The sequence below is a fragment of the Hippopotamus amphibius genome, chromosome 13 (genome assembly GCF_030028045.1).
Source record: "Hippopotamus amphibius kiboko isolate mHipAmp2 chromosome 13, mHipAmp2.hap2, whole genome shotgun sequence".
Taxonomy (NCBI): Eukaryota; Metazoa; Chordata; class Mammalia; order Artiodactyla; family Hippopotamidae; genus Hippopotamus; species Hippopotamus amphibius.
This window is the reverse complement of record NC_080198.1, coordinates 36,571,950-36,598,805: the sequence shown is the minus strand read 5'-3', so window position 1 is coordinate 36,598,805 and position 26,856 is coordinate 36,571,950. Positions and strand designations below refer to the sequence as shown.

At 40.8% G+C, this 26,856-nt stretch overlaps 1 protein-coding gene across 1 annotated transcript in view; it reads left to right on the top strand.

Annotated features, from left to right (window-relative positions):
• Nucleotides 1-26,856, top strand: part of DOCK3 (dedicator of cytokinesis 3) — a 432,492-nt gene that overhangs the window by 322,711 nt on the left and 82,925 nt on the right. The window contains exons 14-21 of the mRNA XM_057706148.1: nucleotides 4,197-4,322; nucleotides 14,067-14,191; nucleotides 15,651-15,813; nucleotides 16,298-16,404; nucleotides 19,503-19,674; nucleotides 20,046-20,143; nucleotides 22,352-22,435; nucleotides 23,606-23,706. Coding sequence (XP_057562131.1) covers nucleotides 4,197-4,322; nucleotides 14,067-14,191; nucleotides 15,651-15,813; nucleotides 16,298-16,404; nucleotides 19,503-19,674; nucleotides 20,046-20,143; nucleotides 22,352-22,435; nucleotides 23,606-23,706 — 976 coding nt within the window. The remainder of the gene's footprint in view (nucleotides 1-4,196; nucleotides 4,323-14,066; nucleotides 14,192-15,650; nucleotides 15,814-16,297; nucleotides 16,405-19,502; nucleotides 19,675-20,045; nucleotides 20,144-22,351; nucleotides 22,436-23,605; nucleotides 23,707-26,856) is intronic.

Below are 26,856 nucleotides of genomic sequence, written 5' to 3'. Positions count from 1 at the left end.
TTTTTTTTCTCTCTATCAGGGTCAGCATATATTCAGCTAGGAGGGTCCTCAGAGTAGCTCCAAACCAGAGGCTATAAAGTTTGAGACTCTCGGCTGGGAGTACTTGAATTCTCTAAAACTCTGTAGCATGGGGTTCCTCGGGGCCTCTCACTGTCTTTAAGTGCCTCTTTCTCCTTATATGTGCCTGCATGCCAAGGAGCTACACGTAGTCTGCTGAAAGGGGAACAGAGTTCATATTCCTCACCTAAAACTAAGCTAAAGCAAGAGACAAATCTTGTTTTTAAAATATAGAGAAGTTACTACAATTTGGAAAACTGTTCACACCAATATTTATAGTGTTTTTTGCTTTATTTACTTATTTATAAAGAACTACCCTTGGCTACAAGTTCTTGGGATGTGATGTCATTAAAACATGCAGAACATTTTAAAAGAGGGATCATGGTAATAATACATTAAAAGAAACAACTGAAGAACAGTTTCCATTGTCTCCTCACCAGATTAAAATGTAGAATTTTGTCTCACTTCCCAGAGTGAGTAAGGGACCATGCCATCTTCAATGTCCGTGATTTTTATCCAGAACTCACAGACACAGGCCACTTAAACAATGTTAGAAAAGCACCCCTTCCTCTGTGCTGGGGCCACCATACACTTCAGAGAGCTTCAGTTAGGATGGCCCTAGTGAGAGGAGGTCTTCATGCACTTGCAGGAAATCCAGGAGGAGAAATAGGCTGCTTTTCTTTGAAATGTGTGTCTGACTGCTTCTTGGCAAGGCTTATCTTGAAAGCTGGTTGAGATCTTGGAAATCACGTGTTTCATCTCCCTCAATGAATAAATGAAGAAACTGAAGCTCAATGAAATGATTTAGTAGCTTAACCAGGGAGCCCAGATTTCCATACTACAGGCCACTAGCCTTTCCACTCTATAATCAAAGCTTCTGAGACTGGGTTTTCCACTGCTGGACTCCAGGATCTTCGTGTCAGAGAATTTCATAATTGCTCAAAGAATAGTTCAGGTCTTTATTAGTCCCGTTAATTAAAGATACTTCTTTATAAAAAATTAATTTATTTTGCTGTAAACTGTTACCCATCCTTGTTAAACATCATGGACAGTCCATGGCCTTGGCAGTCCATTTCAGAAGTCATTAGTGCCTTCCTTCAAGTCAAATCATACAAAAATGCAGAAGGAATTGCTATATTGGGTTTTTTTTTAAGATTTTTTTTTTCATGTGGACCATTTTTAAAGTCTTTATTGAATTTGTTACAGTATTGCTTCTGTTTTATGTTTTGGTTTATTTGACCACGAGGCATGTGGAATCTTAGCTCCCCAACCAGAGATCGAACCCACACCCCCTACATTGGAAGGTGAAGTCTTAACCACTGAACCACCAGGGTAGTCCTGCTATATTGGTTTTTAGTGCTGAGAGTAAATGTGTCATCCAGCAGTAAATCTCTTAGGTGCAGCTTTAATATATATGGCTCTTCATTTCTGTTGTTGGCCTCTTAGGTATGTAGCCACAAACCCAACTTTTAGCAAATAAAATGGTTGATGCATTGATTTTCTGTGTATTTTTAAATGACTATTAAGTACAGCTTTATTTACAAATCTTGGGCTAAGCTTAATCTACATTATTAATCCTCATCCAGCTCTTCTACGAGGGATGCGGATGAAGAGGGGCCGGGGCCAGGTTGCTGGTGCTTCAGTATTCCAAATAGGTGTCAGTTGTGTCCAGTAACTTTTTTTATGGGGACAGTCTTTAACTTGAGATGAAATTCAGTTAAAAAAAAAAAAAGGCAGTTTTCTTGCATCAGGGATCACATTAACAGAGAACTTGTATAGACTTAGTTTCAAGTTCTTTTGGCTTGAGAGCTGGATGATTGGTAGGTAGAATACCAAGAATTGCTAAGGGACTGGTTGTGTACTGGGTAGGTGAGTGGGTCATTCTTCTGAGTTATTCATGGGGTCCTAAGGACCATGCCTTAGCATTATTTGGTATGTGTCTCAATCACCCAGGGTTTCAGAACCAGAAAAGTGATCCAGAAGTTCCAGGATTCCAACCCCTACAAAACAGGAGGGAGTTTTCCTCTCTTTTCTTATTTCTTAATTGAAGTATTGTTGATGTACAATGATTATATTAGTTTCATGTGTACAACATAGTGCTTCAGTATTTTTATAGATTATATACTCCATTTAAAGTTATTACAAAATAATGGCTATATTTCCTTGTACTACACAATATATCCTTATTGCTTATATGTTTTATACATAGTAGTTTGTATCTAACTTAATCTGAGGGGTAAACTTTTTATAGCCTCCATTGGTGGTTTCTTTCATTCTTCATGTGCCTTTTCACTTGCTGTCTTGCATAAACTGAAGCCCTCTTATTTGTCGTGTTTGTAAGATAAGAGCAGCTACTCAGGATCTCTTTGAGTAGCTCGAAAGCTAAATGTGACTCTTCCAGCGCCTTCAGTCTACATCCTCACAGGTTGCACTTTGCATATATAGGCCAGTTTGGTTGCTGAAAAAAGGGATGAAAGGCAGTCAGTGGGTGTAGGAATAAATCCTTGCCAATGCAGAATGGTAAGAGTGCACTCATTGATTTCTTTTTCCTTTGCCCTCCAACCACTATCTCAAATTCTGGCAACTGTTTCATCCTTAGCTATCTGCTCCAAGCTAAGCCATCTCTCAAGTCCGTGGATTTTTGCTCACCCAGAGGGTGAGATTTAATGATAGCTGGGTAAAGATACTGCAGGTAAATGAGCTGAGATCGTGGGGGAGGGGTGAGTACCTCCCCAACTGCCCTCTTCTGCAGAAATCATAGTGGTCTGAGTTCTGGCCTCTAGCCTTTCAGGGTCATAAAGTAATTGTAATTGAGCCCATAAAGTGATTAGGCTATAAAAATTACTTTAAGGTGGCGGAATCTCAAATACTGATTATCTAGCCAGCATGCCAACTAGAATACCATATGTCTGCTTTTCAGGGCACTGTGATCCTGGTGTTAATGACACCTGGGACTTCATATGTGTCATCCCAGGGTTTCTTGTGGGAGATGAGCTTAGCTGAAGCAGTGAGATCATCTTGAGGTTCTGTCTGGGCTGCAGTGGAACTGTATTTCCTCCTCTGACCCAGCAGTGAGAGTACATATTCCTAGTTCTTAGAATACTTTGTTACTGTCTCCATTCTAACCACCTCTCTTTTGACTGTCCCAATTATCATAACATCTTCCCTCGTTTCTAGATACTCATCTTCTGCTCAACTCCCAAGTTTACAGATTGACAAGGGTGCTTCTTGCTGACCCATGGATCAGCACCTAAACTCATCATCCTGCTGCCAGCTAATTTTATTCAGCGTGTCAGAGGCACTTCCTAGCTCCATCTAGGCTTGACTTCACAGCCTTCTAGTCAGTGGCTGCAGTGAGGATCCTTGAGGGCAGGGGAGGAGAAAGATTTCCAAGAGATTCTTTCTTTGTGCAAAACTCCTAAGATACAAGCAGTGAGCAGAAGCCAGATCACTTCAGGGGACACTGCACATTCTCTCAAGTTCTGAATAAAGCCCCTGAGATCATCTGGAGGATATGAAACTCTCACAGTCTGAAGCGAGGCTCAGTTAGCCCCACAAAACATCCCTTCTTTTCCTTGCAGTGCATCAGTTCCCTGCAGGAAGAATGTGATGTCTGCTCTGCTGCCCTCTGTACAAGCCATTGCAAGGTTGAACCAGAAAATTGCTTCCCACACTTTGGCATAAAACACAGCATCTCTTAACTTACTCATTTCCAGCTGGTGGGGCACCCTCACATAAGGTCTTCCTTGGTCACACTTGTTTCTAGTCGGCAATTGTTTCTGTAGACTTCTCTGGGGTGCTAAACATACAATTTATGTGGATCAACCCTTGTATTCAATATTCCCTAAGGCCCAGTCAGGCCCTGGGCTGGATGCTAGGCAACAAAGAGGAAGGCAGCTTAATCTCCCAGACCTCAGTCTGTGTTTAATAGAATAGTTCTGTGAGTTTTTGAGATTATCTTGACTTAGATTCTTTTAGCTTTGTAGAATGTTTCTTCAGAATAATGTATCCTTTCTGCATCAAAACTCTTCTCAGGAAACATGCTGAATTTTGCACTTTTTTCTGTGAAACAAACGTGACTATGTGTTTTCCAGGGTAGAAGTGTGATTCTGAGTAAAAAAATGCTTTTGTTTTTGCAGGTCTTATCATTTCTCTGCAGCTTCTTCGTGGAGACATGGAACAGATTAGGAGAGAAAATCCCATGATATGTAATAGAGGATTGGCAATTACAAGAAAATTGGGATTTCCTGATGTCATCATGCCAGGTAGGCAAAACATCTTGGGGCTGGGGTGGGAGAAGGGTTAGGAGGATTGAGTCCAGTGCTCTCCTTGTGAGCAGGTGGTAAACTATGCTGTGGAGGAGCCCTGCAGCCATTAAAAGCCTCTATAGCCAAAGTCAGGTTGCTGACTGCAATCTGCAGCCAGTGGCTCCTTTGCCTCTTGTTGACATTTGTTCTTTTCCAGAAGCCCCCACATATGTTCACCAGTGCAACACAGCAATCCAGCAGATGAGCTTTTCTATCTCCTAAGAGAGACTGTATGATAGGAATCAACACAGAACTCCTCATGCGGATGCCTTTTAACACTCTTCTCTTCAATTACATTTCTTAGAGGAGAATCTCCTCACAAGAACATCCTCTTTAAGGAAAATAGTGCCTGTAGAGTCAATGAATCCCAGTTCATGTAGGAATAGCAGAGGTATTTGTATCAGGAAAAATGAATCATAATGAAAATACCATAATGTATCAGAAAAATGGGTCAGGCAAATGGTATAAGTTAGGCACTGTGAATAGTACTACCTGGCCAGTTTCTCAGAAATTGTCTAACTCCTTTCACCTAATGCCTGATGGAGAGCCAGGGCAGAAAGTGGGAATGTATTGACTGTCAAGTGTCGTTCCAGCAGGCTAATCTCAAGTTAGTGCTTCCTAGTCAGATGGATGTAGGCCAAGCTAGAAAAGTGGATCCAAGCAGGCCATCAGAACCAAGGGGGCTGTAGGGAGTGAGGGAAGGATAGAGGCATGGCTCTGATGGATGGCAGGTGGTCTGATAACTAGAGAAGATGGGAACAAGGAGAGGGAAAGCAGAACAAGCAAATAGCTGGTTGTCTGGATGAATTACAGGAGGAGTGGCCCTACCTTTTCCGTTCAGTTTTAATGTTCTGCTAAAAGTTTATTTGCCTTTGTTTAAAAGAGCCAAGCCAGGCTAGATTAAGCTGATTGTGACCACTCTAAATACCACCTATTTGGAGTTCTTCATGGTGCTGTAAAATCCTCCTGTTGGAATATTTGCCAGCACATACCCAGAGGAGAGTATGGCCTGAGCATAGAGAAGGCCTGCGTGATGGATTCCAGCTGCCCTCCAACTTCCCACATTATGCCCTTACTTGTTTTCTGTCACCTCATTCTCTCTCCATAGACACTATGAATGCAGAGCAAGCTGCTGTGGCAGCCTTCATCTCCTGCTCATGCACACAGGAGGGTCTTTTGGATGGGAGTCCTAGGCCATTTAATCGATTCCTAATCAATTCTGTGTTTATCTTTAAAGTTTTAGGAGACTTCATGCTTACGAAAGGTCCCCATCTGGCTCTTGTAGAGGTGATGTCCTCCACAGGACGTTTCTCCCATCCTGTCCCAACATGTTCCTCAGCCCTCTGTAGCCATGGAAATCAGGAAAAGAAGAGCCCAGGCATAGTCCCTGGCTTCTTGGCAACATGTCACTGAAGAAATAATCGATAGTTACCAAAATTGATCTGGTGGTCTTTTTTTAATTAGGTATCCAGGCTCGTGATGTGGAGTCATACATTCTAAAAGATGTACTTAAAGTCCTTTCTCTCTTTTAAGAACTTATTTGTCTAAGATTTGGACATTTCCTTCCTCTTAGCCTTCATGCAGTCATAGAATCAAAACGAAGTTGAGCAGAGACTAGAAAGGAGGAAGCTTCAGTAAAAAATTTTTAAGCCATCTTTAATTTCAAGAGTTACAGTATCCATACCTCATCTATGGAAAGAGATCTTTTTTGGATCACTGTGCATATCTTTGCATCATTGGCATACAGGTTTATAAAGGACTTCTGAGAATGTTAGACATGACCATGGAAATAAGCAGCATCAGTATCATTGGTAAGGCAAACTGAGTTTAAGGGGGATTTCCCTCCCTTGGGCAGCTAAGGGGTCATCATATGATTTGCCCCACAAGGCGGAGATGCCGGCAATCTTGGAATGTCCAAACTGGAGCTATGAGTGTGCTCTTCACTGGGTTATCTGCCCTTGAAGTACTGAGCGCTGGAGCTGAAAGTAAGGATTGATTCACAGGCAGGAAGCAGTCTTTTATGCATCTGTCCTCTCCTTTACCCTCTCTCCCCCTGAGGAAAGAACTTTTTGCACAAATGGCCACTCTCAGGATTGTGCACTAAAAACTGACAGCCCCCTTAATGCACCCCAAGATATCATCAGAGTGGGTTTGCATCCTTGGGCCAGGTGATAGGGCTGTCCCTGCAGGGCCTGCTGGAGCAGCAGGAAGAGTGTATAGTAGTGTTCTAAATTGTAGCGAACCTGTCTTGGGAAACCATGTCTGTGACAAGAAGTCCTGTAGTGAGGTCACCCCTCCACCTGCAGCTGGTCCACTCTTCACCTGTGGGAATATTGTACCTGGGCTTTAGCAGTCCCTCAGCCCTCACAGTCCTGGTGTGACCGACTTACAGGAAGTTGTGACTTCTTGATGCATGGTCATGCGGGAAATGAACAAGGAAACAAATTATGTTAGTAGCTGTGAGCATTTCAACACTTTAGTCTGAGAAATTAGAGTAAATGGAAAAAGTAGAGTTATTCATATACTATTATCCTTATTTTGAAACCACCAGCATTTGGCAGACACCACCAGATACTCATTTGGAGAGGTCTTTTTTTGTCAGATGGCCCAGATAAGTCCTTGCCAAAGCATATGGACAGAGCTTACAGCTCTGAGTTACAGCGTTTAGACAAGTTCTAACCACACCAGTATCTAACATACCATTTCGAAAAAGGTCTTTCTGATGGTCTCCCATTGCCTTCCATGAGTGTGTACATATACACCGTTTGACTGTTGTGAGCAGGAGATGTCCTGCTCTTTGCCACAGCTGAAGCCCTGACTACACAACCATGCAGCTATGCTCATGAGCCATAGTGGTGAGCAGGAGGCAAGACTGCCATTGCTGGTGTTCTGAGAGGGCGCAGAGAAGGCACACCAGCCCAGGAAACATCACCCACGATTATGGAAGAATAAACAGATATGGGAATTTAAGCCACTTTTGAAACCGAGCACTTAATAGCCTTTTGTTGATTTTATCACCATATTTCTATGGGTATTTCCTCCTACCCTCCAAACTCATTTTAGTTCAGTATAAAATCTAATACTCTATAGCACACTTTTACTCCTTTCTTAGATTTTTTTTCAAGAAAATGGAGAGGAAATATTGGAGCAGAGCAGGTGTTTCAGGTGAATGAGGTGAATGTTGAAGTTAACATTGTTTCTCACTTGTGACTCACTTGTCTGCATTAACTAAAACATAACTTTAAAGGAAACTGTTAGCCAAAAGACTGTAAACTGAAAGGATTGATTTAAAACCTCTTGCTCAAGAATGGTCTGTACCCTTCTCCAGACCACGTCTAAGCCAGCAGAGATGTGCCACCAGCTTCTGTATAGTTCTCTAATTGTTAGCTTTCCTGGAGAGTCTGTTCCCTGGAGTCAGTAGGAATACAGAGCTCTCTCATGGCTCTGTGGGAAAGAAACATTTTAACTTGTTTTCTAAGCCTTGAATTTTTAAGCTTATTGTTTACTGTGGACATTATGGGCCAAGTTTCATATTAGTTAAATGAGCTTCTCTCTTGTCAGAAGAAATCTGCCCTTTGACTTAGTATGTTCTAGCTGATGGCCAAGTTTTTCCTAAAGCAGTAGTTCTCTAACTTCAGTATGTATCAGAGTCACCTACAGGGCTTGAAAAAACAGAATGGTAAACCCACCCCCAAGAGTTTCTGATACAGGAGGATTAGGATGGGACCTGAGAATTTGTTTTCCTCACAGGCTCTCAAGTGATTGTTATGCTGCTGGTTTAGCACCTCCCTTGAGAACTATGTTCTAGAGAGTACTCTGCTTTAGGGATGCTTTGCCCCTCCCTGAGTCAGACCTGGCACAAGCTCCTCTCTGGGTTGCCCTGACCTTGCCTTTTAGAAGGCACCTATGCTGGCATGGCAGCCCTCTAGGGGGCCCCCTGACTCTTGCCCTTGTGCTCAGAAGTACACTCTGTCCTTTGCTTTGACCCCTGATAAAAAGTGCATGCTTCATCAGCGACCTGCAAGTGATGTTTTTTTTCTCTTTTCCTGTTTGTCTTAATTGTTCTTATTTCTCTCTGTGCTGTTCCCTCATTCTCGCCCCTTTCTTTCTGGTGCAGAGATGAAGATAGTTGGGTGTAAGTTCTTGCTTTTGTATGTCCTGTCTGCTTTTTGCCTGCTTTGTTTCCATCTTCATTTGTTTCATGGAATGTTGCAATACTGGGGTGGGGTGTCATTTACATTATTAATCCTTCATCAGCCTCACCTTTTGGGATAACTGACAAGACATTAGAGAAGCTACCAGCCCAGCCTAGAGACTGTGTATTACTTTGGGTGTTCATTAAGATCAGAGAAAACTAAGGACATATTGGAATGTTTAGTAAACCTTAAAAAGCCCTAGGGTGAATAGATACAGGAAAGGATTTTGATGAGACAGATCAGCTACTCTCATTGAAAAGTAAATGAGTAGTGCTCATCCCAAGCTACAAAGAATCAGAAAGGCAAAATGCTTCTCTTTTCAGCTCTGCTGGACACATCTCATGACTTTTGAAAGACAGCTGACTTGAAAGAAAAGCTCCCCTCAGCACAGTGATGAAAGTATTTACCACAAGTAGATTCATAGGACTGTGGTCAGTCTGAGTGTCAAATGAAGCTTTGGCAATATCTCTAAGGGGTGGTTGAGGAATAATCACATTTGGTCCCACCACAGGTTGGAAGATCATCACATCCCTGATCCAAGAAAGAAATAACCGTATACAGTGATGTCACACTGTGCCCATTCCTGTCATCCTGTTAGAGCAGAGAACATCACTGACTTTGTAGCAATAGAAACCAGTAGAAGTGTGACACTGAAGACATGGTTAGAAAAATAAAGAACCTGTCTTTCCTGGATGCTCTAAAGAAATCTTCCCAAGAGCCTTTTTTTAGTCTCTTCCTCAGAATAAGAACTACTGCAACATAAAACATTAGTCATGTGTCTGAAACTGTCCATACTGAATGGTAGTTAACATCTCCACATCTCCATGAATGCTGTCAGGAGACTCCTATTCTGCCAAGAGATAGAATTGGTGCCATCCCAAGCAGGCTGCTGTGTGTGCTGGGAGAAAATTAGTTCTAGTTTTACGTGGTCTTAAGGGAAAGAAAGCACTATCCAAAGAAGCTCTTCCTAATCCTATCTAGAATTAGACAAGGTCTAAATAATGCAGTATTTAATGCTACTATCCTCAAACCTAGAGCCTCCACACATGTGGTGTGAGCAATTTATACAGAAGAAATGTGAATATAATAAAGAATTCAAGCAAGACTTAGTGCCCAAATCTTTATAGGCTGTCCTGGACCATTTCTCCTGGCATAGAATTCTACACAGGCTGGAACTATGTGGACCCAAAACTCCAAGTAAGGCTGGAGTGTCTGGCAAGAGATAATCTTGCTAACAGATGCTCTGGTGCTTGAGCTGGACCTCGAAGATTCTGAAACCTCTACAGAGACTGCTTTCAGAAGAGACCTGCAAACATATTGTGAGCTGTTTCTCCAGAGTCATACTAGGATGCAGGTCTTTGGATGATCAGACCTGGCCACTGAAGCATGCACTTTTCTCTGCTGAATGCAGCTCTGCCACAGTGCTCCCCAGCCCTCTAAGATTACTGGTAATTGAAAAGCACTGTTTCCTTCTAAGACCTGTTATTCTCTAAGGACCCCAAAATGTTTCAGAACAATTCCTGACCTAATAAGATGGCCTCAGGTTCATTACCTTGGTCCTTCCCAGCAGCTGTTTATTGTAGACTGCTAGGAATCTGGATTTTTGATGTGTAGTTGCAGTGTAGTGATGCTGTTCTTGACATTTGAACACTCCAATCCAGGTATCAGCAAGCTATAGCCCATAAGCCAAATCTAGCAGCCTGTTTTTGTACTACCTACCAGCTAAGAATGGTTTTTTACATTTTAAAAGGGTTGTGAAAACAAAGATGTGACAGACACCTATGTAACTCACAAAGCCTAAGATACTTACTATCTGACCTCTTACAGAAAATGTTTGCCAACCTCTGTCTACTCTTAAGCCCCTAGTTCTCTGACATGCAGCTATACCAGCAGCTGTTACTGGCTGCTGTGTGAAACTGTGAAAGGGACAAAGATTATTTATCCTGAGGCCCCCTTACAAGAACAACCTCATTCATTCATCTTCCCATTTCAAGAAACTCCGTTGCATGTCAACTGAGCACCAAGTATTGAGAGATGTAAGGCATTGCTAATGCTGTTAGAGGCTCTGCCAACCTTAAGAAGCAGAGGACACCTAACAAATGGAGTCAGGGCTGCCCTCGACAATATGTACTCCCACTCCCCGTGGAAAAACCTCCCCCTCCCATACCCATCCCAGCATTCCTCCATGCTGCCCAAAGCTGCCCAGTTCCCCACCCCCAGCCATACTTTGGTAGCATCTTCCCAGCAGACCCCCACTTTGTGGTCCTTGATGTTACACCCTGGAGAGCATCAGAATTACCTGATGATTTTTTAAATACAAGTACACAAGCCCCACCCAAGCTCCACTAGAATCTCAGGGGGTGAATATTAGAAATCTAGTTTTAACAGGCTCCCTAGGTGATTCAAACAGTCAGCCAGGCAGTAGTCTTCAAGCTAATCACAGAAACCACTGTCAGGCCTTCTCTTTCCCATCCTTACTATAAAGTGCCTGTCCTCATCCCTCTCTTGGTAATATTTCCTGGCTATTGGTGCTAAAGTTTACATGAGCCTCCAGGAGACAGTACCTTAACCCAGAGGCATGTTTCCACTTGTAGGCTTTGTGAAAATGTAACATACAATAAGGATAGCTGAAGAGAAGGGACCCTGGCAGGCTCTCTGTAAGGCAGGCCTGGGCTATTACATCCTGGAGCTTTTCGCATTTGTTTCCTCTAGTACCTTGAGAATTACTGGAGAGCTCAATTTAAATGACCCTCCAGAGAGCTTTTGATAAGAAGGCCCAGCTTTTGACAAGAAAGCCAAGCAATGTTAACTATTACAAAGTGCTGTTTTCAAAATTGAGGCCATAATTTGCAAAATTGCAACCCATAAGGCAGCCTGATACCTATTCTGGCTGAGAACAGCCTTGGTCTAGGCACATCTGTTCTCTAAATAAAGAGCAAAGATCTGATGAAATCAAGCAGCTTCAGTGTATAACTCAGAGGGTACAGTTACTTGTATTTATAAATTTTCTCAGCTAGATGATCACCAAAGGCATTCTGTTTATATAGAAAATTTTAAAAGAATGAAAACTGTAGGAATATCTAGCTCAGTCCTCCCATTTGAGATTGGCATTTTGATTTAAAATACCCTGGAGGAGCTGCCCAGAAACTATGAGCTCACTCTATAAAACCAAAATAGACCAAATTCTGTCATTATCAATCTCCAAGACATTGCCCAATTTGGTGTTAGTATTTTATATCATATATTGCTAGGAAAAGTTTGAAATGTTCCATTTCAGGACATACTTATTATAATATAGTTAACTTTTGTACAGAGCCACAGAAATTTAAAATGTTTGTACAAGCTAGAATACTGTTGCTGGTGGCCAAAATCTGCTTTTAAAAGCCGCATGAATTATCTTGAGAATAACTTCCAGAGCATGCTGATTTAAACCAGGGTAATTTTAAACAAAGCACCAATTCTTTAAATATTAAAATTCTCTAGACTGTTCACTTTATGCCAAATTGTCCTAGAAATTGAATAATTACTTAAATTCCATAGAAAAGCTAATGTGTAACTAAAAGGCTTTTATCAGGAGAAAGCTCTGAGATGTCTTTTCCAATTGTTAAAAATTTAAGGTGTAAGCAACTCTGATTTATCCCATTATAATGGCAATAACCCATAGTAAAATTCCCAGTTTATTTGAATTTTACTTTCAGAGCTGATTTTATCCAGCTTCTGTCTTGACAGTAGCAAACTGATGAATTTGAGTTTTCCTTCTCCCTTCTGCTAGCCTTCTCCACCCTACATGCACACCTGAGTGCTATTTTAATGACCTGCTAAGAGGGCCCAAGCAGGGATGTCTAAAAGAGGAAGATTAAAGTTCCAAACTCATCAGAATCCAAAGTAAAGGTTCTACTCAACCTAGGAGGAAAGTCTGTATGGACTGCAAGGATGGACACCCTGAAGTCTGTCCCACCTACCCAGCAGTTGCATTTGTGTGTGATTTTCAAGAACACATTTTCCTCTTCCCTTCATGGTAGCCTCTGGGCTATTTGTGTGGTGAAATAGCTTTCACATATTAGAGCGAGTTCTCTGTGATGTCAGAGAATAATTAATTGTTTCTCATGGACTGCTCTTCCCCCCTTGGGTCAAAGTATTTTGAAAGTATTATGTGACCAGATAACCATGATTGTACTCCTAGGGTAGGAAGGTAATTTGAAGAATAGACGGTCTGATCATGAAGACCCCCAGAGCCCAAGATATATGCCAGTCCTGGTTTATAACTGTTTTCATGCATAAGAGACACTCAGACACTTCCACAGTTACAGAGGTAGGCAGTGCAGAAGAGAGGCTGTCATCATGTATCTGACCAAACCAGAAAGCTCAACTGCTGACCAGAAACAAAGACTCTGTATTGTGATTCCAAGTAATGAACAGATTTAGATGTACAAGTTTTTCTAAAAGCTGAAGCATAGAAAATTTCTGGCTTCTGAATTGGCTTGCTTTGCAAGTTAATTAATTTTTCCATTAACTTTTAGTTGATTTCTTCAAGCTGCTAACACATCTTCACTTTGGCCTTACCTGGTTTCCTTTGTCATTTTCTTCCTTTGAAGATTTTTTTTTTTTGTCCACAGCCTTTACTATTTTTTTGAAAGTCAAAAGCCCTTCTTTAGTTTGTGTTGTGTAAAATTGGTCATTTTATGGGTATAGAAGCTTAGAGCAGCCTAAATAAGCTCCTTTTATACACGAACAGACAATTCCATCCCTCCTGGGAAAGGCATTTGAGACTTGGGTCACTTCAGACTTGCAGTCTGAGCTACTCTTTCCCAGTCTCAAGCATCAGGTATGGGCTGCATGGGCTGGAGTCAGAGCACGAGGAAGCAACAAGAGCACAACAGACTGTTGCCCCAGTGCTTGGGCACCTGTGCTTTTGGAGAGTCATCTGCTCCCAGAGCACTTGCTACAAAAAGAAGAAAAACTGACAGTCCAGTGACCTCTGCCTGGCACTCCAGCAGGGAATGGGATTTGGAGGTAAGCCTCTAGAAGGAAGAAGTAGTTTATCCTCTAGTCAGACTCAGAAGTATAAAGGATTGCAAAAAGAAAACCTAGAAAAGAGAAACGACTTTTTTTTTTTTTTTGAGGGAAAGGAGGGATTAGTTGTTAAGACATAAACATGATTAAAATAAATGTTATTCCTGTTGATTCTAAAATCTTTCCTCTTTGGGAGGCTTAGATTACAGCTCTTCTCCTGGAAGGGAGAGACTGAGCAGTCACCTGCAATCTGCTTTTTCCCACTGTAGACAAGCTATGGTGAACACCTTTAAGGTTCAGACTTAGGACATGACTAACCAACCTGAGTACTGCTGTACTGATATTGGTAGAATGTCCATTGTTATTAACCAAGCTTGGAATGCCCTGAGCACCCACCTGAACCCTGGAGGGTCCAGATGCTAGCCTTGTCCTCCATGCAGATGGGACAGAGTGGCTTCTGCAGTCATGAAGACATGACATTTTTTCCCCACAGGTGATATCCGCAATGACCTGTACCTAACCCTGGAGAAGGGAGATTTCGAGAGAGGGGGAAAGAGTGTACAAAAGAATATTGAAGTGACCATGTATGTGCTTTACGCAGACGGAGAAATCTTGAAGGTAAAGTTTGCCGGTCACTTTGGAATGGAGGCTAATCCTATAATAATTTTAGTGCTGCTGTGGACTTTGTCCAGAGACCCATCCTCCTCAGGAAGGACTGAACTCAAATCGCCTCATATGCATTCTTCTCTGCCTTAGCATTTCTTCAAGGAAACCCTACATGCAGCCTTTTTAGAAATTCTTCATAAGGTCTGACCTGAATCCTTCCTGTTCTAATTTAGACCTATTCCCTCTAGTTCTGTCCTACATGTTACTTTTTCAGCCACCTGTCTAGCGTCAGGCTGCCTTGATGCTATACAGGTGGTAACTGTTATTAGGTCCCACTCTTTTTGTTCCTTGAGCTAATACAGAAAGTTGTATTTGCCCTTTAGTAAAGGGTGGGACTTAGGTACCCACTTGCTGTTACTAAGTTATGTGACAAGGAACAGCAGACTCAGGCCCTAAAAGATGATTTCCAGCCAATGCAGTGCAAGGATCCTCTGTCACTCTTCATTAAAAGAAAAGACCTGGAGTATTGTTTTTCTACTGTCGTTATGTCAGTTTTTCCCTCAGTCATGTTATGGTCAAGTCCCTGGCAAATAAAAAGGCATCATTTGTATGTCACTTGGTAGAAGGCAAATCAGTCTTTTACAAACCTTGCTTCTGTGTGTTGACAACAGCCTTATGAGGTAGGCAGAACAGGAATGATCGTCCACATTTTACAGAAGGAAAAGGGTGAAGTTACAATGATCTCCCAGACCAAGAAGGAAATGAAGGGTAATGTTGAAATGGTGGCGGAAACAATGATTTGTATGTCATTTAAAAAACCCACCTCAAGGACTAAGGCATGTTCATTGTTTGCATGAGGTTCTGCCGAGGTTAGCAGAACTGTCAGCTGTTCACACCACCCTGTGTGGACAAGGAGCTGCTCCTGATTGTGTTGTCCACAGCTTCCTGGGGGGCCTGGGACAGCATCTTCACAGCAATATTTGGGAACCAGGGTCAAGTTTAATCTGGTCTACCTCATTTATATCCAAGGACAGTCGCCACAGGCAACCTAAAATGCCAGTGCAACATTGGGCCAAAGATTAGAAAAGAAGCTGTCTCCACTGTATTATTTAATTATTTTTCTGATCTGAAAAGTGCCATATACAGTTAACTTCTCCTATGAGTTCATCGTTTCCTTTCTTAATGAGGATGCAGAGCTTACCTTAGTGATTCAGATACACCACTCAACTTCCCTCAATTTTATTGAGCAATGTGTGTGGTTCCCTCTGTCCCACAGTAAACAAGGAGCATTGTGACTGCTGATTCCTTATACGATCTACACAATTGTTTCCAAGTACTGAATTTAAGTCATCTTATAGATATGGCTTGATGGGAAAATGAGACCTGCACAAAGGAGAAAATGAAATCCAAGGGACAGAAATCCAAGGGATCCCCCAGGAAGATAGCACCTTACTTTGCTTCTCTCTTGCAGGATTGCATCAGCTTGGGTTCAGGAGAGCCAAATAGGAGTTCCTACCACTCCTTTATCCTCTACCACAGTAATAGTCCTCGCTGGGGAGAAATTATCAAATTGCCCATCCCCATCGACCGGTTCCGGGGCTCCCACCTGCGCTTCGAGTTCAGACACTGTTCCAGTGAGTGTGACTTCTCTCCACATTCCTTAAGGATGTGACTATAACTCTTTCCTTTCTGGAACAGAAGTAAAAGAGTTCTTACTATTGGGGCAAGAAAGTTAGGAGTTGTGTACTCAGATATGGGATGTCATCAGAGGCTGTCCTTTGGACAGTGATTCAGAAACATGGGATCTGGTATTGGCCTTTCGTAGTATCCTCTTTGGGGTTTCCTTTGTGTGTATTAAACACCTTCCTAAAGAGCCCCTGGTTTATCAAGACTAGCAGTTTAGTTACTATTTGGGTCTAGGTAGCCTATGTACCTTGGGATATAAATGGAAACTCAGTCTAGTACATTTCTCATCATTCTTGCCATCAGGTTGCTACCTAATTAATGAACAAAATAAGGGACAAAGAAGTAAGGAGTGTAGGTGATAAGCAAAAAGGGAATTGCTATTAAAAAAGCAAAGTGTGAGGCAACACAACTAATGCTTGGCTCTGATTGCAGCAAAAGACAAAGGGGAAAAGAAACTCTTTGGCTTTGCATTCTCACCGCTGATGCGGGACGACGGCACCACCCTCTCAGATGATATCCACGAGCTCTATGTGTACAAGGTACCGAGCCTGGCTGTCTCTCACCCTGCGGAGGCCACTCTCACACATGGTTGTCAGTTAGGCAGTTTTCACTGAGCGGGCCAGAGGATCCAGGGTAGTGCACTGATGAGACAGCAGGACAGCTGTGGGCAGGCTTTTGTCTTCTAAATGAGGTGAGCTTCCTCCCACAGGTAATGCCAGCAGGGCCTTTGTTTCCCACCTCCCACTCCACTAGTCATGGAAATCTAGTATCAACCCCTCTGTGCTGTCATGGCCTTGGCTTGTACATTCGGAGACCTGCTATTTGAGATTGTGGTTCTGTCAGCTGTCATAGCATAGCTAGCACACAATGTTGTCCACACCAGGTAGAGGTCACAAGCCCTACCATGTTCTTTTTAAAAGGCATGTGAGCCATTTTGGGGAAATAAATGAAAAGAACTTTTTTTTAGTACAAGCTTGGTTGAACATTTACATTTATTATGTATTCATAAGCAGCTTTTGATGCATAAGTGCTACTGTGGTACTAAAGGAGCATGTCAGAACCTCAGTTATTATACTTTATTTCAACTGGAATACAGTGCAAACCCTTCCTACTTTCATTTTTTCCTTTTATTTTCAAGCCAATACATGTGTATTTTCATCCTAGCATCTTCCCCCCCCCCAGATCTTTATTGCAGTATAATAACTTTACACTGTTGTGCCAATTTCTGCTGTACAACAAAGTGAATCAGCTGTATTTATACGTATATCCCCATATCTCCTCCCTCTTGAGCCTGCCTCCCACCATCCCTATCCCACCCCTATAAGGTCATCACCAGTCATTGAGTTGATCTCCCTGTGCAATGCAGCAGCTTCCCACTAGCTATCTGTTTTACATTTGGTAGTGTATATATGTCAACGGTACTGTCTCACTTCGTCCCAGCTTCCCCTTCCCCCAACCCCATGTCCTTAAGTCCGTTCTCTACATCTGCATCTTTATTCTTGCCCTGTCACTGGGTTCATCAGTACCATTTTTTTTGGATTCCATATATATGCATTAGCATATGGTATTTGTTTTTCTCTTTTTGGCTTACTTCACTTTGTATGACAGATTCTAGGTCCATCCACCTCACTACAAATAACTCACTTTCATTCCTTTTTATGGCTGAGTAATATTCCATTGTATATATGTGCCACATCTTCTTTATTTTTTTTCTAAGTTTTACATTTGTTTTTTTTTTTAAGCTCTTTATTGGAAAATAATTGCTTTACACTCTTGTACCAGCTTTTGAGGTACACCAAAGTGAATCAGCTGTATTTATACATAGATCCCCATATCCCCTCCCTCTCTTGACTCCCTCCCGTGACTCCCTCCTACCCTCCCTGTCCTGGCCTTCTAAGGCATCACCCATCATAATCTCCCTTTGTTATACAGCAACTTCCCATTAGCTATCTATTTTACAGTTGGTAGTGTATATATGTCTATGCTACTCTCTCACTTCGTCCCAGTTTCCCCTTCGCCCCCCACCAACCCTGTGTCCTGCAGTCCATTGTCTGCATCTGCATCCTTATTCTTGCCCTGTCACTGGATTCATCAGTACCATTTTTTTTTTTTTATTCTGTATATGTGAGTTAGCATGCAGTATTTGTTTTTCTCTTTCTGGCTTACTTCGCTTTGTATGACAGACTCTAGGTCTATCCACCTCATTACATATAGCTCCATTTCATTCCTTTTTATGGCTGAGTAATATTCCATTGTCGTATGTGCCACATCTTCTTTATCCATTCATCTGTTGATGGACATTTAAGTTGCTTCCATGTCCTGGCTATTGTAAATAGTGCTGCAGTGAACATTGTGGTACATGTATCTTTTTGAATTATGGTTTTCTCAGGGTATATGCCCAGAAGTGGGATTGCTGGGTCATATGGTAGTTCTAGTTTTAGTTTTTTAAGGAACTTCCATATTGTTTTTCATAGTGGCTGTACCAATTTACATTCCCACTAACAATGCAGGAGGGTTCCCTTTTCTCCGCACCCTCTCCAGCATTTATTTTTTCTAGATTTTTTGATGATGGACATTCTGACCAGTGTGAGGTGGTACCTCATTGTGGCTTTGATTTGCATTTCTCTAATAATTAGTGATGTTGAGCATCTTTTCATATGTTTGTTGGCCATCTGCATGTCTTCTTTGGAGAAATGTCTGTTTAGGTCTTCTGCCTGTTTTTGGATTGGGTTTTTTTTTTTTTTTTTTGGTATTGAGCTGCATGAGTTGCTTATATATTTTGGAGATTAATCCTTTGTCAGTTGCTTCGTTGGTGATTACCTTCTCCCATTCTGAGGGTTGTCTTCTTGTCTTGTTTATGGTTTCTTTTGCTGTGCAAAAACTTTTGTTTCATTAGGTCCCATTTATTTATTTTTGTTTTTATTTCCATTATTCGAGGAGGTGGGTCAAAAAGGATCTTGCTTTGACTTGTGTCATAGAATATTCTGCCTATGTTTTCGTCTAAGAGTTTTATAGTGTCTGGCCTTACATTTAGCTCTTTAATCCATTTTGAGTTCATTTTTGTGTATGGTGTTAGGGAGTGTTCTAATTTCATTCTTTTGCATGTAGCTGTCCAGTTTTCCCAGCACCAGTTATTGAAGAGGCTGTCTTTTTCTCCATTGTATATTCTTGCCTCCTTTGTCAAAAATAAGGTGACTATATATGTGTGGGTTTATCTCTGGGCTCTCTATCCTGTTCCATTGATCTGTTTCTGTTTTTGTGCCAGTAGCATACTGTCTTGATTACTATAGCCTTGTAGTACAGTCTGAAGTCAGGGAGCCTGATTCTTCCAGCTGTCTTTCCTCCTCAAGATTGCTTTGGCTATTCAGGGTCTTTTGTGTTTCCATACAAATTGTAAAATTTCTTGTTCTAGTTCTGTGAAAAATGCCATTGGTAATTTGATAGGGATTGCACTGAATCTGTAGATTGGAAAAGCACTTTTAAAGCACTTAGAAAGCACTCTTCTGCGAGGACCTGAGGTCCAAGGTCCAGCCTCAGGAAGACGAGAGTAAACATCAACTCAGAAATCCCCTGGGACCTGATTTTTACAGGTGGCGTGGTTCCAAAAATGTTCTGTGTTCTCTACTTTTGCCTACAGTGTGATGAGAATAGCACGTTTAACAACCATGCTCTGTACCTGGGGCTGCCCTGCTGCAAAGAGGACTACAATGGCTGCCCTAACATCCCCTCCAGCCTCATCTTCCAGCGCAGCACCAAAGAGTCTTTCTTCATTTCCACACAGCTCTCCTCCACCAAACTCACCCAGAATGGTAGGTGATGGTGCCTGCAGGGTGGTGCCCTGCACTGTCCGCACTTGCTGGTTCATGTTGCTGATATATGTTAAAAGAGACAGAAATTATTGCTTTTTCATGCCACAGTGAGGGGATTCTTTTCATCTGAAGTTGAAGGAATCTCTTGGCAGTAGGAGCCTATGAGATTTTCCATGGTTTTGGCAGCTCCTGAGTGACGTTCAGACTTTACAGATGTGTCTTTAGCCTGTATCTCAGCACTCTAGAGGCTGTTATACTGCTCGTAGCTATTTCTGTTCTTCTAAATCCCACCTGTCCTTGGCAGGAAGAGTCTGGGCTTTTCTTGTCCATGACATAGCCAGGGTTCACCATCTTTTGGGCTTGCTTCCTAGTGGACCTCCTTGCTCTGCTGAAATGGAAGGCCTTTCCAGACCGAATCATGGACATCCTAGGGCGGCTGCGGCATGTCAGTGGGGAGGAGATTGTTAAGGTATGGTTTCATGCAATTCACACATGCTACCTGAGCAAGAATCTGGGCAAAAGGCCTCACTTCCCCTTGATTTCTGACAGTAAGCCTCTAAGACCATTTTTTGAGGATATAATTAGGTGAGTAGAAATAAAGGTACTTTTCTTTCTTTCTTTCTTTCTTTCTTTCTTTCTTTCTTTCCTTTTAACTTCTTTTTTTAAAGTAGGTATCACATCAGGTTTATTACCTTTTAGAAACTATATTTAAGTTTTAAACCCTATTTTCTGATCTGTTCCTCTTCCTAGAAAGCAAAATGGTAATTAAAGGGCAGTGATAAAAGCACCCTCTCAGAAACAATCCCAGTGTGTACTGCTGCCCACAAGTCTTTATAGGTCTTCTCGCCCTTCCCTTACTTTGTAAACCTTTACCACAAACCCAGCCTGATGTCTCTCTGGCTCTACTGTCTTGATTATCTGGAGGAACTCTAAATACTCTCCATTAACCGTAACTTCTGATTTTGCCCAGTCTCTCACTAGAGTGCATACTAGGGGGCCCTTCCTTACTCCCTCAATTGCGTTTTCAAGTATTTTTGTGACATTTCCCATCTAATGGCCTGAGCAGGCTGACAGCAACACTACCAGACCCCAGTTGTTTTTCATAGGGCTTCTTTGCACTGTGTGGAAGCCAGGTGTTTGCCCACCTGATTTTAGCTCAAGAAAACCCCCAGGCACTTCCTTATGGTGAAAGCCCAGTAGGTGGATTCTACACAATGGACTGAACTCAGCTGAGGAAAATGGAGGTGCTTTTGGTGATCAGCAAGAGCAGTGGAATGTAGGGTAGAAATTAAGTCTCAACAAAGCAACTTGTCTATCAGTGAGCATTCTTGACACTGTCATTGCAAGTATCAAATGTATTAGCATCACACTGTCTTTACTTTCATTTTACAGCTCCATTGATTCAATAATACACAACAGGGTGTCTCCAAATGAGGAATAATTTTAAAGTGTGTATGTCTCTGCACTTCTATGAAATCTTGTATGAATTTTCTGTTAATCAATTGATCAGAGCATCATAAATTTTTAAAAGAACTCTTTCTACAAACAAGCTAGTACTAATTTTTGAAACTTAAGATAAATGCCCTGATACTCAGGGCATTTTTTTCCTTCTAAACATATTAAAAATTTAACCAGTAAAACAGACCAGGTGTTAAGAAAAGTCTATGATCTTTTTAAGGCTGAGTTGTTACATTCCCGACAAGAGAATATTCTACCAGTATTTTTGGTTTTAGCATCAATTATTTGTCTCAAGACAGCCAGAAGAGAATTAAAGAGAATATGCTAGCATTTTAATTATTTTTTACTTTTTATTGGAAGATTTCAAACATACAAAAAAAAAGTAGAGTAGAATAAATAACCCTACATGTACCTATCCTGTCAGTCGCCCATGACCAGTCCTGCCCATCAGCTCCTCATCCATGTCTTTTACCTTGTGTTATTTTGAAGTAAGTTGTAAACGTTATATCATTAAATTGCATTTGACCAAAAGAATATTAGATTTGATTTTTAAAGACTGGGAACATCATGAGTATTTATCATTCTCTCTCTTGGTTTTTGCATCTTAGAAAGAAAAAGGAACATGCTAAAAAAAAAAAAAGGCAACTCCAGATCTTTTATCCTCTTTGACAGTCCTCATCAGCTGCATTCTCCCTTCTCATGGGATACTAATTTCTAGACCAAAAAATAGTTTCTGTAGTTAAGGCCTATGCCTTAGGCCTTGCCACACCCTCATCCAAACGCTACTGAGTTAGGCCACAGTAGAGAATAAGGGACTACCGAATTTTGGGTGACCCAGGAAAGTAAGCTCTTTTTCTCAAAATAGGTTTGGAATCAGAATCACTTAGATTGTCTTCATTTCAGGATAACTATTCTCCATGAATGTCCTTTGTTTTTTAGGTAATTGCTCTTTCCTTATAAGTTGAGAGCTTATGCAACAGAAAGAGCCTCTCTAGATGTCTCTTAGGGCCCTTTGGGTTGTAAGCAAACACCCCCAAGTCCACCTAGTTATTTCTTGGCTAGGTGGTGGTGGGGTACTAGGTTATTTTTAAGTGATGGTTTGAGATCTTAAGAGACCTTTGACTTTGTTTATTGGGGGATAAATTCATTGGTGTATGGAAGTTTGATCATGTGTCCAAGATCCTAAGACCTGAGCCCTCTGTTTTTTATGCTGTTGAAGTTTCTACAGGACATCTTAGATACGCTCTTTGTGATTTTGGATGATAATACAGAGAAATATGGCCTGTTGGTGTTTCAGTCTTTGGTAAGTCTCACCCTTCCTGATTTTTATTAATTATTACTGTCACATATTTTTAAAAATCTAAGGAAAGCAGTTTATTAGAGTGAGTCAGCACAAGATGTAGATGTTTCCAGTAGAAAAGCAACTGAGGGGCTTCCTAGGTGGCGCAGTGGTTAAGAATCCACCTGCCAATGCAGAGGACACGGGTTTGATCCCTGCTCCAGGAAGATCCCACATGCCGCGGAGCAAATAAGCCCGCGCGCAAAAAAAAAAAAAAAGAAAGAAAAGGAACTGAGGAGTGTCACCCAAGGAAGACCAACAACCAGCCTACCAGGCAGAGCTCTACAAGATCAAATCTGGACTTCAATTTTGTAGTTTTGATACTCAGTCTCACCACTTTTGCAGGGTTGCCTAGCCCCTGAAATAGTGACCTACACCAACAAAAGGCCCAAAGACTAATATAGGAAACAAGACAGCTTGTTTTTCTACTTACAAAGTAGGTTACAACCACCAGGAAAAGTAGAGACTCACTTGTGCTGGTCTGAGCATCACACTTTCTCCCTCTGTGCAGTTGTTTGGGAACCAGAGTCTCAGAAGATTGCTTAGTGTGAAGGGACAGTGATTTGGATGTTTAATGCATCTATCAGGTAGACTTAGAGTATGTTCAAGGAGAACCGGGTACTCTAAGTCTACCTGATAGGTGAGAAGCAGAGGCAAGAGCTAGAATGGTACTTGCAAAGTTTGCCTCTCTGGCTTTTCTTCCTTGCTTTCCTGGCCAGCCAACCCCATTTCTGAAGGGTACAGCCTTTTGCAGGCTGGTTTGGCTTAGAGGACAATATTTTTTCTCTCTCTTTTCCAAGTTTTTTGAGACACCTTAGTGTTTATGCCACCTACACAGGTATTGTTTTGCCTTCCCTAGGTGCATATTGAACCACCCACCATTGCTGTGAAGAGAGAAGCTCAGAGTAACACTGGCATTAACAAATGAGTCCCAAGTTTGGAATGGGAGGCCAGGGATGTTAGGAATAGAACAAACATGACAGAAATACATACACAAAATGGAAAGCTTACATTCACTGGGAACACTGGAGAAAACACTGGCAGTTTTCCCTTCCTTGAAGAATCAAGAGTTGTTTCCTGCTGAGGACAGGTTTGAGGCCTCCACTAAATTCTCCTACCCTCCATCTCTTCCAGGTATTCATCATCAACCTTCTCCGAGACATCAAATATTTCCACTTCCGACCTGTGATGGACACATACATCCAGAAGCACTTTGCTGGAGCCCTGGCATACAAGTAAGTTGCACTTAGCACCATCATTAGGACTTGTGTTTGACTAGAAAGACAGCCTTTTAAAAAGTTCAGTGGTTACCAGCGTTCATTCACCACACCTTTTTTTTATACTTCATTTACTTATTTTCTAACTGTAGTAAAATATGCATATCATAAAATGTATCATCTTATAAACAAGATGAAAAGACAACCCTCAGAATGGGAGAAAATATTTGCAAATGAGTCAACAAAGGATTCATCTCCAAAATATATAAACAGTTCATGCAGTTCAATATCAAAAAAACAGATAACCCAATCAAAAACTGGGCAGAAGACCTAAATAGGCATTTCTCCAAAGAAGACATACACATGGCCAAGAGGCACGTGAAAAGCTGCTCAATATCACTAATTATTAGAGAAATGCAAATCAAAACTATAATTAGGTATCACCTCACACCAGTTAGAATGGGCATCATCAGAAAATCTACAAAGAGTAAATGCTGGAGAGGGTGTGGAGAAAAGGGAACCCCCTTGCACTGTTGGTGGGAATGTAAATTGATACAGCCACTATGGAGAACAGTATGGAGGTTTCTTGAAAAACTAAAAATAGAATTTTCATATGACCCAGCAATCCCACTCCTGGGCATATACCCAGAGAACACCATAATTCAAAAAGATACATACACCCCAGTGTTCATTGCAGCACTATTTACAGCAGCCAGGTCATAGAAGCAACCTAAATGTCTATCAACAGATGAATGGATAAAGAAGATGTGGTACATATATACAATGAAATATTACTCGGCCATAAAAACGAACGAAATTGGGGCATTTGTAGTTAGGTGGATGGACCTAGAGGCTGTCACACAGAATGAAGTAAGTCAGAAAGAGAAAAATATCGTATATTAATGCATATATGCGGATTATAGAAAAGTGGTACAGATCAGCTGGTTTTCAAGGCAGAAATGGAGACACAGATGTGGAGAACAAACATATGGGCACCAAGGAGGGAAGGGGAGGGGGTTGGAATGGGATGAATTGGGAGATTGGGATTGCCATCTATACATTACTAGTAAGAAAAAAAATATCAAATTGTACACTTCAAATATATGCAGTTTATTGTATGTCAATTATATCTCAATAAAAGTTCTTCAAAAATCAATAAATAAATGTGTCATCTTAACCATTTTTAAGTGTACAGCTCAGTGGCATTAAGTATATGTACATTTTTGTACAACCATCACCACCATTCATCTCCAGAACTCTTTTCATTTTGCAGAACTGAAACCCTGTACCCATTAACCAATAACTTCCCATCCCCCCCTCCACCCAACCCTTGTGTAAATACCATTATACTTTTTGTCTATGAATTTGCTAATCTAGGTACCTCATATAAATTGAATCATACAATATTTGTCTCTTTGTGACTAGCTTATTTCACTTACCATAATGTCCTCAGTGTTCATCCATGTCATAGCATGTGTCAGAATTTCCTTCCTTTTATTCTAAATAATGTTCCATTGTATGTATATACCATATTTTGTTTATCCATTCATCTATCGAGGAATACTCTTGGCTGTATTTATCCACCTTTTAGCTATTGTGAATAATGCTACTGTGAACACGGGCATACAAATATCTCAGAGACCCTGGCTTCAGTTATTTTGGGTATATACCCAGAAATGGAATGGCCGGATCATATAATAATCCTGTTTTTAATTTTTTGAAAAACCACCATACTATTTTCACAGCAGCTGCACCATTTTACATTCCCACCAACAACGCACATTCTCACCAATACTTGTTACTTTCTGTGTTTTTGTATTTTGGGTTTTTTTTTTTATAGTAGCCTTTCTAATGGGTATGTGATGGTATCTTGTGATTTTGATTTGCATTTCCCTAATGATTAGTGATGTTGAGCATCTCTTCATGTGCTTATTGACCATTTGTATATCTTCTTTGGAGAAAAATCTATTCAAGTCCTTTGTCCATTTTTGAATCAGGTTGTTTGGGTTTTTGTTGCTGAGCTGTATCTGGATATTAACCCCTTTTCAGGGATATGATTTGCAGATATTTTCTCCCATTGCCTTTTTAATCTGTTGATTGTGTCCTTTGATGCAGAGAAGTCTTCAATATTGATACAGTTTATCCAATTTTTCTTTTGTTGCCTATGTCTTGGTGTCATATCTAAGAAATGATTGCTTAATCTAATGTCATAAAGCTTTTATGTTTTTGTTTAAGAGTTTTATAGTTTTAGCTCTTACATTTAGGTCTTTGATTAATTTTGAATTAATTTTTGTTTATTGCGCAACATGAGTCCAACTTTATTCTTTTGTGTGTGGATATTTATTTTTTCCCAATACAATTTGTTGAAAAAGAATATCCTTTCCCCATTTAATGATCTTTGCACCCCTGTTGAAAATCATTTGGCTGTATACATGAGGGTTTATTTCTGGAATGTTTTATTCTATTGATATATGTATCTGTCTTTATGCCAGTACCACCCTGTTTTGACTACTCTTTATAATCAAAGTCAGAGTTACTCATTGTAGCTTTGTAGGACATTAGAAATCAGGAAGTGTGTGTCCTCTAACTTTGTTCTTCTTTTTCCAGATTGTTTTGGCTATTTGGGGGTCTCAGGAGATTCGATCTGAACTTTAGGATGGATTTTATTTTTCTATTCCTGCAAAAAATAACATTGGGATTTTGATAACATTGGGAGATTGCATTGAATTTGTAGATCACTTCAGATAGTGTTGACATCTTAACCAAATGAAGTCTCCCAATCCATGAATGTGGATGTCTTTCCATTTATTAGTAACTTCCTTAATTGCTTTCAGCAATGTTTTGTTGTTTTCAAAGTATGTCTTTCACCCTCTTGGTTAACTATATTCCTGAATATTTTATTCTTTTTTGATGCTACTGTAAATGGATTGTATTCTTAATTTCCTTTTTTGATTGTTGTTAGTATATAGAAAAGCAAATGATTTATATATGTTGATTTTGTTGCAATGTTGCTGAATTCATTTATTAGTTCTAACTAATTAGTTTTCTTTAGATTTTTCTACATGTAAGATCATGTTAGCTACAAACAAAAATGATTTTACTTCTTCCTTTCCAATTTGGATGCTTTTTCTTGCTCAGTTGCTCTTTCAATACTATGTTGAATAGAAA